The 15,703-nt window shown below is 41.0% G+C and overlaps 1 protein-coding gene across 3 annotated transcripts in view; it reads left to right on the top strand.

The window, feature by feature from the left end:
- Nucleotides 1-10: 10 nt before the first annotated feature.
- The window catches only part of LOC131685745 (homeobox protein cut), a 528,971-nt gene continuing 513,278 nt past the window's right edge, over nucleotides 11-15,703 (top strand). For 2 of the 3 annotated variants that reach the window (XM_058969662.1, XM_058969661.1), the window contains exon 1: nucleotides 12-1,981. In XM_058969662.1, coding sequence (XP_058825645.1) covers nucleotides 1,850-1,981 — 132 coding nt within the window. In that variant the 5' untranslated portion in view covers nucleotides 12-1,849. Of the gene's footprint in view, nucleotides 1,982-15,703 lie in introns of all 3 variants that reach the window. The other variant, XM_058969660.1, reaches the window with a different exon arrangement.

Below are 15,703 nucleotides of genomic sequence, written 5' to 3'. Positions count from 1 at the left end.
ATAGCATTTTTCGTACTACGATTACCAGAATCCCGCCGCTCATCGGGTAACTCAGCAGGTTGAGACCAGGCAAGCAAAAAAAAACAAACCACTACGAGAAAAACAAACTCGATCTACCACCTCGTGAGAGAGCGAGCGACCTACCCGTGTAGTGGTGAGTTGTTTTGGTTCGCACCGTGTGGTGTGTCACCACTATCTCACGAGACCGAGCGGAGCACACACAGCGAAAGCCACGGCGCGCGCGAGGAGGCAAGAATCAGCAAGAAAACACGAGCGTGAGCAAAAAAAAACACACAACGAGACCGCGCTCGCCAACAGTGTAATATGATTGAATTGGATTAGTCAACTGCTGGTATTATACCAGAAAACATCGTTTTTTGATAGGGGTTCGATAGGCGATTTGTGTGTGCGGGGTTCGCCAAAAAAAGAGGCCCAACTTGCGCCACCTCTCGAGTGCGTACACGGCGACGACGACGAAGGGTCGCGCGATTAAGGGGGCCCACCCGCCGATTAATATGACGAAGAAATTGCGGAATTTATTATGAGTTGTTTCGGTTTCCTGAATGCTTAGTTTCGAACTCGACCACCGCGCAGCGGACGTGTAGTGTGCCGTACCGACGAGTCCTTGTTGTGATCGATGATAGTTCAATTGATCGGATTTTTTTTTTCGTTAACTTTCAACGGATGATCGAATCGTGATCGGTTGAGTTCTTTTTTTTTACTCTCGATTGTTTGACAGAAGACCAAGAATGATCGTGGCCGATGATCGATGGGTTCAGTAGTCGGAAATGACGGCCGTGTGACAATAAATGAAAAACGTAACGGTGCGTGTGATTTCTGGTGTCGGTTCACGAAAATATCGAACCCGTTCACGTTGCCTGTTTCGGATTTTTTTTTCCGTTTCTCAAACTGAAAATTAATTAAGACACCATCGGAGGCAGATTCGAAGGCAGCCGAAGAAAAATTGTGACAAAACTCAAAAATAGATTTCTGCGTGGGACACTTTGTTGAAACAGAAGAAGCGAGAAAATAAAGTGCTAGGGGAAATTTTTGGTTTTGGTGATGTTTTCCGACTGATGTGAAATTAATGTTCGATTTCCCATTGAGAAGAAAAAATTGGCTGATCGAAATCTACTTTTTTTATTCGATTGAGTTCCGTTTGCCGACTGGACCCGAAACTGCATCGCAGTGTGCCCTGGCGAAAATAGAGTTGGAAGTGATTCAAAATTACCCCTGAACGGCAGAGTCATAAAGTCATTTTGAAAAGAAGAGAAAAAACAAAACCCACTGTACAAAAGTGCAATTTTATGACGGCTGTCAAAATGCAATAAAAGGCCAATTTATCGACCGCAAGAAGCAACCGAGCAGGTGAAGGTAGAGAGAGAGAAGGATAGAGAGAGAGCGAGAGAGATAAAACAAAACAAAACGTCCAATGAACGAAACGGTGCAGTTTCGAAGGCGAAGAAAGAAGAGATGTTGGTGATCGATATCAGTGAATGACCCTGAGGTCTGTTTGAAGGGAAGAAAAAGTGCGAAGAAAAACGTTATCGATTGAAGCGAAGAAACGAAGAAAAAAAAATTGTGTTTGACAGGGTGAACCCTTCCGGATCGACCGGTACAGCCTAGAGACCAGCAAACTGTTGACCGCGGTTTTTTCATCTTCCTCTTGGCAAAGATAGCCGGAACAACGACGACGACGACAACGACAACCACGGCGGAAGGTTTTGGCACCACGCCGTCGTCCACTGCTGGCGGCCGGCTGCAGCTGGAAAGTGTTGGCGGTGGTAGGCCATCGCCACCATCACCGTCGTCAGCCGCCTCGGAAGTCGATCTTCACCACCACCACCGAATGCAGCCAACCGTACCGCAGAGCACGGGAGGTGGTGGTGGCGGCGGTGATATGGACCTCCCCACCGTACAGTCGATGGATTGGGTGTTCCAGAACAAGCAGCTCTACTTCCTAGCGCAGTATCTAGCACAGGTACGTACCTAGCCCCTTTTTTGTTGGGTTGGCCGTCCCGGAAGTGTCACCGAAATCTCTGACCCTGACCTCGTAAGTTTTCCCGGGGAATGGCGGCGGTGAAGATGGTTTAATAATTAAGAAGTGTATCCGTCCTATCCCGGGAGTCAGGATTTGTAGGGGGTTGAAAGCGTTAATGACGACGACGACGATGACGGGTTGTTGGCTCGGTTGATGATAATTTTCGAATGCTCAAGTTGGTGGCGTTTTGCCGACTTTTCCGTAGAGGGACGGGAAAAGTGGTGGTGAAGTTTTCAACACGCACTTTGCAGGACTGGGTGTGAGATTCAGTGTAGAGCTTGAAGCATCAAATAATTCGGTTAAAGTGTCGTCTCTTGAGATGTCGTTAGTTGGGTTAATTGTTTCGAAAAGTTGAGTTTGAATTGGATGAGACAAATTACTGTGTTTGATTTGTAATATACTTGAAAAGAATTTGTAAAAAAAAGCTAATAAAAATTATAAAATTCCAAGAACTTGTTCCACCGCATCTCAAAACTCAGCGTAACATTCCAACACAGAAGCTGAACGGACGGGAACAGCCAAGTGAACGGAATTGTGATGATACACAAGTAGCGTCGGCATTTTGTACGGTCGTCTCGTTCGGTTACCACACTGAAGCTACTGCTACCAGTGACATTTTTGACATTTCAACGAGTGTCTTAGCGTATTTTGTGTGATGTTTGTTGGTTAATTAACTAGGTTAACTTAAAATACTGGTGTCAAAAGTAATTATATTGAATTTAAATTACGCGAAATTGACTGAAATAATATTTTAAATATTGAAAAATTGAAATCAAAAATGACAAACAACTTATGTGTACGGTTAAAAAAACTGGTCAGGACTGATGTCCCGATATTATAGAAGTTTTAAATTTTACTGATGAGACCATCAGGAAATTGACTTGTTTCTTCCTAAGAATCAAGTGTTATTTCAAGAACCAGATTTTTCTTGAAAATACTTGAAGTTTTCAAACAAGTTTTATTGGTGCCGAATAATTCCATCTGAAGTTCAAGGAATTGTCTGAAATAGTTCCTTTACAAATCTATCGCTGCTCAGGGAAGTACTTTGAGTGCTATGTTGGTTTAATCTTTTACTAATGCTAGCAGTTATTTATTTTTTTAATTTATCTGTATAGTACACTAAAGACTCAATCATATTTTGATCGAATAACTAACATTTGCTCGCATAATTTGATAGTCTGATTCTTTTGTCTGGTATAAGATAATCGAGTGAAACTTTAAAAAAAAAATGTCTATCATGCATCACTACCATCGCTTCCTCAGAAAACTGCAAAAAATGTTCAGCAACCTAAAATGCACAGGAATTTGAATTGCACAATTGCTACACAGCTTTGCCCATTGTTGCTGATATTTTCACTTTTCTAGTCATAAGTCAAATTGCTTGCTAAACGAAGGATTTTTTTGCATCTTTAAAACTTTTTTGTTCTAAAACTTACAGATGCAACATTTACCGTTGCACTTTATAAAAAAAAAGTTTTCAAGACGTTTCCTAAACGACTCTTGGAAATATTAAATAATCACAGTACATTTTTCGAATGTATCATTTTGTTGTCAAATTCAATTTATCGTGGGACACGATGAATTCTTTTGAAGGTTTGAGTCTTTTTACAAGAACAAATCCTAATCGTAGCATCGAAAAAATAACAGAACTTCATAACAATAGACATTTACTGATTGGAAATCATTCAATTTTTCCATTCTTTATTTCATATTTATTTTTAGGATGAATATTTTCCTCCTATAATGCCAGCATGTATGCATGTAAAAACGAATTGAAATAGACCATATTTCCGTAATATCCAAATGCAATCAACATTTCAGCATGTTAAAATAGCGTCTACTATCTTCATTCACGGCATTGGCTTGAATGGTACGAAAAAAAGTAGAAAACTCGATTAAAAATTTTGCTCTACTCTTACATTTCTGTTTGTTTCTTAGCGTGGAAGCAAAGGCATTGATATAAATGCATGTGCAATTCATTTGACGGAGGTGCCGTGTCAAGTATGCTAGCTGTTTTTTCCATTGAACATCGCCATCCTAAAATTACAAAGTTTAGGACTTCCTGCATGTCAGACTAAATGAATGTAGTCCTAACTCTTCGATGGTTCCGCCTTCGTGAATCTAATAAAAAAAAACGATGCCAATCACACTCAATATGTCCGTCCATTGGCACGTCCCGCAAGGCAGTCACCTAGGCCCACTTATTTTCACTTTGTTTCTCATCGATATCTCAACGGGACTTTAGCGCTCCAAACATTTTTTTTAATTAGTTTTGGCGAGACAAGGAGTGTTAGTATATCAATTCAATTTTTATGCCACAATTGAACAATATTTCCTCAAACGTTCATTGCCAATTACTGTGAATTGAGCAAGTGACAGTAAGAAAACTTGTTTAGCGGTATTTTTCATAGCATATTTGAAGCCAGAAATCAAATTTTCGGTACAAAAAAATGAGTTGATTATTGTTAAAAATTATAATAATTCTTTAAAATGCGAAACTGATTATGAAAAGATCTTTAAGTTTTTAAGTTATGACGTTATCTCCGGAAATTTCGAAGTTACCGCCTTCAATTTCCAGTGGTTTATAATACAAACTTGGGAAAATATTATTCAAAAATAATAATTATTTTCAATTTGTCGTGCTTGGAACACGTTTGGAGGATTGTCCTTTTTCAGAACAAATAATATTGTCTATTCAGCTAATCCGTCATTTTTTTCGCAAAATGACAGATTGAAAGATCGGGCCAATGCATGATTTCTTCACGAGCCAGATATTTGTCGATGAATTGCATCAATTCCGTTTTAGTTTTGCGTGAATTAGAGATATTTAAACATCATTTCAATAGGCTGGCACATTTAACATAGTCTGGCATTGCTTCAATGTTATTAGCTACCATTACCATCGTTTCCACTTAATTTATGATGGAAAAATGTAAAATACGTTTCATCATCCAACATCCATTCGACTAGTGTTTACGGTGAAGTGTACGGTAGCAAATCGGTATTTTTGTTTCACAGTATGTTTTGGTACTAGCTTACGTTTATGTTATATATCGTTATTTTTTCTTGAAAATACAGTGGACAGTTGAGCTTGAAATGCCAAAGTTTTGTACCAAATTCCGTGTTGAGTGTTTGGACTTTGACGAAGGCATTATTTTACGGCTGTTTGTCGAAACATTGAAATGTGATGGATAATTGAGCAAAACGGTAAAAAATTGGCTATCGTACAACACTTACTAACTGCATCTTTACAATGTTTCAGCTACAACAGATGCATTGGAATTTGAATTGCGCAGTAGTTACCGAATTTGTGCATTTTGTTGAAGACATTTTAGCTTTTCCAATCATAAGTGCTAATTGCTTGCCAAACGAGGTATTTTTTGGTAGTTTTGAAATCTACAGATGTTCGTTAAATAGAAAAAAATCAAGACGTCCACTTGTTCGACACTTGGAAATATAGTGAAGTAATCACGATACATTTCCCGAACACGTCATTTTGCCATCAAATCCTATTTATCATTTCATTTTTAGCAGCTTAATCTTAGTAGTGTCTTCAATCTTTAAGTTTTTACTATAAGTTTTGGATAAATCCGAGACATTCCTATTTTTCAAGCTACCGCTTCACCGTTAGTTTCATTAAGCAATAAATATAAGGGTATAATTCAGAAGCATATTTTCTCAGTTTTCTATTACTTTTAAGAGATTAAAAATCCAAAGAATATTTTTTGATTTAGAAGAATTTTAAGGCAATCAAGTGAAGTACCTTGTTTGTTTCAGCAAGTTAACGGATATAGCTCTCTTCCGCATTAGTAGCCGAACCTGCAAGCGTCTCACATCACTGGTAACAAAATCTAATCATGGAATCGAAAAATTTACGTGAAAGCATAGCAGAACACATTAGCTGATCGAAAATCATTAGATTTGCCATTCTTTATTTCATGAGCTGTTGTACAGGACGAATATTTTCTTTCTTTAATAGCAATTTATGTAGAATCGTGCGATCTATTAACTACGTCTAAATCGTTAGATTTGGATCAATGATGTCTTCGGAGGAATTTGTGAAAATTACAAGTCCTTTAATATGGTGTTATTATTTTGATGATTAATCTAAAAGTGAGATACCAACTTTCTTGCAAGTGCATATATTTAAATTATGTCTTCTGTAAAGTTGAAGAGCTTTTGTCAACTACTTTGCTAAAGACACAAAGACTTCATCATCAATAACTTCAACATTATTGCTGGTTTTCTTGTGGATGATCCCTTCAAAGCCAATTCATTACTATAACTTTTGAATATCATTCTGACGAGTTCGGTATGTTCCGTAAAAAGGTTTGTATTAGCAAAATGCACAACTTTCTATATAACAACAGCGGTTTATCTCGAGTATCTTCTAAATTACGTTGCAAGTTTTGAAAAATAAAGTGATTCAGTGGGTAATGTAGTTCGGCATGCAGTCTTTAAATTAATCCGGACAGATTTTCTCTTTCTCTCCTACGTTTCGACAGTGTATTTTTGTCTTCCTCAGGAATTTCTATAAATGATCGTTTCACACGCTATCAAGAATATAATATTTGTTGTTCTTGGTCTACCCGCAATGTTTGTGTTTCAAATTTATATTGAATAGTTGTTATTGTGGAAACGGCTGAGCTTACGTCAATAGTGTTTTCGGACTATTTATCAAAAATTGCAGGGTCTATCATTTGCTGCCATGATTTTCGTGATTAATACTCCTAGTTAAAAGTTGTCAAAAGGTAAAACAAATCACTTCATTCAGTATAACGAGCGTAATCAGCGTTCAATTTTATGCACTAGCTAGCCCGATGGAATGTGAAGTGGCAGCACTGCCGAATAGCTTGGATGTGTCTTTTTGTTCGTCCAATGGTTTTCGAAGGTTTCATTCGTTTACTCCGACGCTTCTCATGTTGAATTGAGTGTTAATTCGTTAAAATGTCGTGGGAATAGTGAGATTTTATGTAGTGATTTTATCGTTACATACTAACAACTTTTCCATTGACGTGCACGAATCTAGCCAGCAAAAATAAGCCTTTTCTTTCCGCGTAGCGCCATCTGAAAATGACTAGATAATGCAACGACTTCACTGAATAATTGAGCAGAATTTTCAATTAATTCCTAGGTTGCTACGGTCGCGTGGATTTCGCGATTTTGGCGGATTTGGCGCGTTTTTGTCCTCAATTTGACGCATCGCGCGGATTTGGCGCGAATTCGAGTTTGGATCGTGTTTTATTTATCGGAGTCTCCTAACACGTTCATTTATCATTTTGTTTAAGGTGTTTACTAATAACTTTCACTTCAATCGCTGGGAACACTAATCCCTCAGAGAAACGAGTTATGGTTATGAAAATTAACCTGAGACTCCGTTATCCCGCTTTGTGCATATTTAAGATGACTACGAGTAATGAATGAGTTCCAGTTATAATTTTTGAAATTTCATTTAAAAATGTTGAAACATGAATGGCAATATATTTGTGCATACAATGTTCTGCGTTTTTTTAGTTTGTATTCAACTATAAAGCTCTGCATATTTAAAATCGGTCCGCTGTTTTTTGACCGGGAAAGTGATTCTAGTGGTGTTTGCTCGAGTTTCCACGCGATGGAAAAAGAAGCAAATTAGTTCTGCCCAGAAGTAATGAAATCATGACATGGTCGGGTACAAGGATCGCACGGGAATTGAAAATAGCAAAGTACCACCGTCTGTGCAGTTCTGAAACATTTCAAGGAACGTCTGTTTCCCAGAAGGTGTAATCAAGGCGTCGGACGTTGTTGTCTTCAACAAACTCTGTACTTCACAGCTTCAAATATGCGCATTCGGAAAAGTTTCAGAACCGGATCGTAAAGCAAAGCGGCACGGCAAAAAATGCGAGTTGTAAAGCTGTATGCTCAGGTGCTGACCAAATCAAACGGATGCATCCTTATGGACGATGAAACGTGTATCTAATTGGATTTCGAATAGAAACAAGTTTTATATTGCCAGGGGTCGCTGAGATGTTCCCAAGAAATACAAGTTTTTTTTTGCGGATAATGTTGCCGGTAAATTGTTGATCTGGCAAGGAATCTGCAACTGTAGCTGAAAGACATCGATTTTCATGGCAGTCAACCAGATAATTAAGGTTAGATTCTTAGAAATGTTGTATTTTCAAATGCATGTATTTGCTTAACTTTTCTTTCAATCAAATAATTTTAAAAAACCAAAACCAAACAAAACCATTCGTCGTTATTTCGAACAAATTCACGTACTTTTCTGTTGCTGTCGCTCTTCATTCGGCGCTCATCTCCTGCAGTCACGGCCTTGGCCTGCGGATTTCACCAATTCTTCATTCGACTAATGTCGCTGGAAATTGCGCTTCATTATAATGATAATTATCGTCCAATACTTCGCTTTTGGGATGAACTGGACTCCATTGTTGTATCATTGTAGCACACCCTTGCTGTAATGGCAGCTGGGTAAGTTTGTCCAAACATAACGATCCATAGTGGGACTTAATGAAGGTTAACAACCGTTCCTTTACTTCCGAACTCGTAGTATTATCTGTCACGAAAACGCTGGTTTTCTTGCTACACGAACAGGTTTCGTGATCTAATCGGCGAAAAATTTGAAAACCCGGATTTATTTGAAATCGGTTATCGCATAGGATAATAAATTGGAGGAAAAGTTTTAGAACGTTAGTAACTTTCATTGTACTGAACGGAATCACATTATATTTGCATAAATCACTTGGAAAATAGTCACCAATTTTGTATTAAATTTCGAAGTACAAAGTACGACTTCTATGGGTAGCGCGAAAAATTCCGAAAGAGACGCGAAACCCACTCGAAACATTTGATTAATTAATTGAAAATCTGCCACACATGTGTTTCGGGCACACAAATTCTTCGCGTTAGAAATTCTCGATGTACCACGATCCCCTTTGCACAAACACATTTTATGTGAATGCAATGCAAGCGTGTGTATTGCAAATAGTTGTCAGTACTACAGTTCTGAGTGAAGATATAAAATACGGTTAATTCAGACATTATTCCTATAGAAGACAAACCAGCAAAAGGGAAAGCAACAACAAATATTAAATAGAAAAAAAACAAGAGTGGAAACGACTTGGGGTTACAACTAAACAATATCGACCGTTTTCGTGACTCTCATACATGACTGAAGTCATCAGTTCACTCAGACAAGACCATGCGTCCTTCCCATGCACAACTTATGCCCCGCGGATCAATTCCCTAATTGGTCAAACAAGCACCAAATAAACATAGACCTTAGTCTGCTCAGTCCAAAGCACTGTCAGTCGGATTGGCATCAACCGGCGAATACGTCCTCCCTTACAATGCCATCAAAACAACGAATATTTAAAATTGCATACGACAAATTATGTGCAACTTTGAAAAAAAAAATAAATCTACTACTTATTTGCGACAAAATAAGAGCGGAAAAATAGTTGCATAACCAAAGTGACTCCTCACTTTGACGAACAGCCCCAACAAAAATAGGTTATAAGTGACACGGACGAAAAAAGCTGACCACCGCCCCAATCCGAAGTGTACAGTTACCGTGTTTTGGCAGGTTACACACTGATGGAATCAGCACAAATCGTCTCGTTTCCAATAGATCTACAAAATGTGTGTATCTAGTTGGTGATGGTCGTGGTCGATGACTGACCGTATCTTCACGACGAAGATGAAGTTCGAATCTTAGGATTTCACTCAACTACTATTAACGGCAAGGACCAAAGGTAACTCAATCTGGCCTCAGCTTGAAGAATGTGGTATGATGTGTGTGTGTGTGTGCGTGTGTGGATGATTCCAATTGCATGTTCGCGTTCGTGACCAGGTTTGTGTCATCGCGAAGGCCACGAGCGTTAGTACATTTGTAAAGAGAGAGATTGTGAGTGCATATGAGAGAATATGCAATAATAAGGGACCATTCATAAATTACGTAACGGTTTTAGGGGGGGGAGGGGGTACAACAAGTTGTGACATGTTGTGACATAGGGGGGAGGGGGAGTTAGCTAGATCGTTACGTAACATGTTTTCACCAAAGAAAAAAAAATTTTTCTTGGAATTTGTTACGTAACAGGGGAGGGGGGGATGAAGAAATTTGTGACAATTTGTTACATGGGTGGAGGGGAGAGTCAGTTTTGGGCAATTTTTGCGTTACGTAATTTATGAATGGTCCCTAAGTGTTAGTATGAATCTAATTTAAGATATAGTTATAGAAGAAAACAAAACACGCCGAACAAAGAAAAAAGACACAAAAAGGTTAATTAGAAATGTATAAATTGACCGATATTATTATTAGCAAACGAATAGAGATACATAAAAAATAAACTAACGAAGTAGTTAAACTCCTTGAACTTGTCTAAATGCCAGCAAATGTGCTTTCCAAACGATGCCGCTATCCGCTATGCCTGCTTCACTCTCCTTTTTCTGTTAGTGGTGAAGGAGAGCAGTGCTCGTTCGGTTTATCCTCCACAGCGAGAGTGGTTGGTGCTTTTACATTCTTTACTTAGCCGGGGATTTACAGCTTTATCTGAACGGAACCGAGTGGTACACATTTCCAAAACTTAGCGCTCTACGGTTAACGTGAGTTAATTTTGGCAACTTTCCAAACGCCCAGTGTTGACGAGTTACAAAAGGAGTGAATGTGTTGATAGTTGTCATTCTCATACTTGATTCGAAATATGTGGTTTCACTTCAAGTCTATCCCCAGGTCTGAAGACATAAACTAATCAGAACAAATGAAGGAAACAAAATTAATTTCACAATGAATGACTAAAAAGTTAAGTCACTCTTGAACGTGTAGAAAGTTATTTGAAGACGCATAGAGCCGCTAAAGGCCATAAGAATGGTTTAAAGTCGCGAAAATACCTGAAAAGCACAATACAGACACGATAAATAACCGAAAAACGATTTGAAGACGTCTAGAGTGACTGAAAAGTGAGAAATTATCTGACAATTGGCCCGAAGGTTATTCATCTACCTGAATGTCTACGACACTTTCTCCGCTCGAAATAACGTTCGGATTCTAAACCGTCGCGACGATTCCTTTAACACGAAAAAAAGAACAAAAACGACACAACGACCGCACCCAGGACCAGTGCAGCAGTATTTTTAGACCCAGAAGCCCTGCGCTTATCCAATCGGTCACACATTTAGCCGAAACGTACGATCGCAGGGCTGCGCGCCACTTGATGTCACGGTAAACCCGGCGCGAAAACAATTAAATCCGGACCAATAAGCACCCAATTGGCGGGTCCTGTGACAGTGGTGTGACGTACAAATGAAAGCAGCCAGCCAGTCAGACCAGCAGCGCCGCGGCGAAAGATCCCAGTCCCCGGTTTGTTCGAGCTGCCTCTAGTTGTCACACTCCATTAGGACAGAATTCAATTAATGTAAAATAAATAAATACGAAAAGCGGTGTGAAGAGTGTGTGTGTGTGTACAGTTTCTGCCGAGGTTCTACAAAATATAAATTGTCCCATCAGCCGCTGCCACCGGTCGCCGTCGTCGTCGTCTTCGCCGCAGAGAGCGGCTGCACTTGTTCGGCAGCGACGCGCATCATAATTATCGCAAGATTGCAGCGAAGCGTTGTTGTTTTTGTGAAATTTACAATAAATTAAAAGATCAAAAACCACAAACGAACGCACGACTTTCAAGTGCAGCGGCGTTGCCGCCCGTCCTCCCTCCCTCCCCGGACGGCTCGATCAGGACCGAATCACGAAGACGCGCATCCGCCGCTTCGTAAGTCGCAAACTTTCTTCCTGCCAACCAACCGAACCGGGCCTGAACAGGGGACGGCTGCTGGTGAGTACAATTTCTATAATATTTATTTCGACACTAACGAGGTGAAAATATACATTCTAATAATAAAAGACTCGAATAATTATAATTTCTCTCATTCTACGTGCGGGGGGTGGGAGTGGTGAGTAAGCGACGACGCAGACTGCGGTGAAGCGGCTAAGAATTCCGCGGCGTCGATGCCTACGGCCATCTCTCGTGGCGACTATGTATCTAGTGTCTTTTTTGACAGTTAGCGACGTGAGCGCCACGCTCAATTTACCGCTCGTTGCGCGGAGTGAGAGTCTACCGGCTGCTTTGGACACCGCCCGGTCGAGTACCGATTTATACCTTGCACTATTTTACCCTTTTGGCAGAAATGAAGACTAGAAGAGGAAAAAAATAAAATAAAATAAAAAAACATAGCCGCATTTTTGTACACGTGTTTGTAAACATTTTTTTCTTCTTGTTAGCCGTCGCCGCCGCTGCCGCTAGTTAGTCACCGCGGGTCCGATCGGTGTGTTATTTCAGTACCCTCGGTCGGAACCTGTTGGTGGTGCCACGGAGGGAACAAAAAAAAAGTGTATGGCACAAAGTATGTGCGAATGGTGATTATTGTAATTATTTTCGTAGTATTTTCCATTTTCTTCTTCTCGCTCTTGCATGCACATATGGGGTTTGTGGGGCGCGCGAGCGCGAAACAAACAAAAAAAAACGGGCAAACTGACTGACCCGTTCTGGTATGTTGCTATGTTTACAGCCGCCGCCGTCGTCGCCGTCCTCGATTTGAGTGTGTGTCTGATTGAAAATATTTTGGTTTCGCTGGCTCTTCCTGTTCCGATTTTTGCCATTTTTCCGGGTTGCTTTGTGAAATGTTACACTATGATTCACCGTGGTCATCGATTTGGATTGTTTTGTCAAACTGTCAACGTGAAGGTACATCTGTCAACCTGGATAACCGCGCCCTTGATGTCAGATCGGTGCGGGCGTCGTACTTTACGAAGGTTGAGATCCGCTGAAGCGCCTCCGATAAGAACCTCACGGCGGTTAACTCACGAACGGATGTGTTTGTGTGCCTCCCTACCGGCTTTTATTATCGAACCGGTTAATAATTATTCATAGTTCGAACTTGTTTAACATTTCGCTCAACCAATAAACTGCGAGCGTTTAGGTGTTTCTGTTTTTTTTTTCGCAAACGCCGCCGTCGCGGCCCCTCCGTGCGTCACGCTCCGATCGCCGCCGCCGCCGACACAGAAAACTGTAATGCCATTCTGCGCCGACAGTGGTGGATCGTAATTTATTACAAATTGAATCTCGTGTACCGACTATTAGAGATATTATTTACGATCGGTTCTCTGTCTCTGTTTGTGTGTACAGGCGTAACCACCGATGTAAAATGGGTGGCGTCGCGACGACGACGACGACGGCAACCATTACATGGCCGCCAAAGTGTGTGAGATGAATTCTAATGAAGCGTAATTAAGTTGTCGATTGGCTGCAATTGTCGCTGCATTCGAGACGTGCCAAAGGCTCCGAACCGAACAGATCCGGCCGCCGCGGAGGAGAGCGGGAAGCTAGCCACAAACAAATGATCGACGATTTATTTTCCGCCGCTCAGTGCGCTTGCTTTGACGTCCCGCGATCGATGGGGCACTTCAATCGAATCCTTCAGATCCAGAGAGCCCGGTCGCCTGGCAACGTGTTATTAAAATCGTATCAATTTCAATAATAAATAATGATGATTACCAATACACACCGACCGAGATGGAGTAGACGGAATGGTATCATTCATCGAACTTCCCTGGCGAATCCCCTGGAGCTCTCCGCTGCAGAGGGCTGTGGCCATCTTCGGCAAACCGGAGAGGAATCGGAGGATGCAGATAATGATGATTAGTTTTTGCCTCCGCCGCGCGTCTCTCTCTGTCGGGCGCGGGCAATTTCGACTGCTCTTTACGTAGGTTTTTTTTGCGGCTGACAAGGGCGGCTAAAGCGCATTAAGACCAGAGCGAGGGAAGAAATCAAAAGCATATCTTTGAAACAAATGTCGATAGATTAATCAATTTATGGTTGTTTTTTTTCACTTGCTCTCGTCGGGTTCGGGGTTTCTTATCCCTTGGCAGAGAGCGGGGTTGAACATCCGTACGTAAGGAGAAGAAAGTCATTTAATCAGTCCCGAGACGAGATTTTCCCTTCCTGGCAGACGGCTGCGTTCTCGTCTGCAACTGCAGTGGAGATCTTTTTTTTTTTCGAAATGTGAACAACCGCACAAGGTTCATATTTATAAATCATGATTAATCTTGTACGCATCGAGGTAAAAAGCCGTCGTGTTTTCAGCGATGGTTGTCATTCCTCCGAATAAAAAAGCTTGGGGGAAAAGATCCACAAACACATCACAAAATGGTCGATAATCGGTGTGCAAATTACAGCCATCTACGATCATCCGTCCGAGAGAAAGAGCTGATCACCAATGCCGCAGCCTACTTTGACAGCTACACACCGTACCACACAGTCGACTGTCGATCGATGATCGACAACCTGACCCGAACGGAAATGCTCAGCTTCACGCTCTAACGAGAATTTGATTAGTTATTAATGATGACGACGACGACGACGACGCTCACTTCGATTATTTCGGAGTCGAACGTTGGAACGACGGTGGCGGAATGTCATTTGTCGAACAAACGCACAAAAATAACAAAAATTTATATCATCAATTTTGTCGTCTCTCCGCCGGTTCGTCTTCTCGCACGCTCACATCTTCCATCACTGTTTCGTGAATGACTTTTCGATCATCTATAATTACGATATCCGGTTCGGGTTCGACGTCTGCTAACTTCGAAGTCGAAGACGAACAAAATTCACCAAACACAATTGAACCGCAAGAAACAAATTTAAAACTAGTAGTTTCAAGCCCTTTCCTGCTCCCTCCCGCTTCACGCTTCACTTCAACTTACCACTCATTATGGTTGGAAAATTTGACTTTAAAAACACGCGTCCAAAACACCAACACCGCCACAAACATCATCATCGTCGTCGTCATCGTCTGATGACCGTTATCATCATCACATGTGAGATGAAGCATGAGACAAACACTTGACGCCGGACTGCCTACTGCTACTGCTGTCACACACATGATGGTCACTTTCTGTAGGTAACAAACAAGCACACAACACAACCATCCCAGTAGTCAGTGGTTTTTCACTGACGATCGACCGTTCCAACGAAACCGGGAAGCGAACTTGAAATTCAAAATAAATTAACTACACGCAAAGTTTGCGGCGCCGGGAACCGATGGAAATTTTAAGGAACTCCCCGAATCGATAGAAAAGATCCATTCCGTCGTCATCGTAGTCGTCGTCGATCGTGACCTTGCAACATCCCCCGTTCAGCTGAACTCGCTCTGGATGACGACAGGTGAGAAAAGTTTGAACCGGATCAATAGGGCTTCGTATGACGGGCATGGGGGCAGACAAATGGGGGGGGGGATTTGCATGTTACGTTGTTGCAATGCAAGTTTGTTAGGTGGGGATGCAGTAGTTAATGTGCTGGAAAAAATGTAAGCTATGTAACAATGGAAAAGGTGCAAATGAAGTAGGGTGAACGGTGTTTGGAGTTGTGTAGAATTTTTTGATTGGTGCTGGATGGCGAGTGAGTGAGTGCTACCGTCGGTTTCTCGCTAGGAAGTAGGCGCTGGATGTTGCAAAAATTCTGCTTCCTAATTCCATATCAACTTTTGAATAGGGCTAAGAAGATTTGTAAACAATCTTTTGTTTCGCTGATTTCTCTTGATTTGTTATAATTTCAACACAGAAAACATTTGAAATTAATTCTACCAAGGGTGAAGATGTTGATTCATGTGTATCTTTCATGAAAT

The sequence above is a fragment of the Topomyia yanbarensis genome, chromosome 2, assembly GCF_030247195.1.
Source record: "Topomyia yanbarensis strain Yona2022 chromosome 2, ASM3024719v1, whole genome shotgun sequence".
Classification (NCBI taxonomy): domain Eukaryota; kingdom Metazoa; phylum Arthropoda; class Insecta; order Diptera; family Culicidae; genus Topomyia; species Topomyia yanbarensis.
Note: the sequence above shows the minus strand (reverse complement) of the source record. Positions and strands in the feature narration are given on the sequence as shown.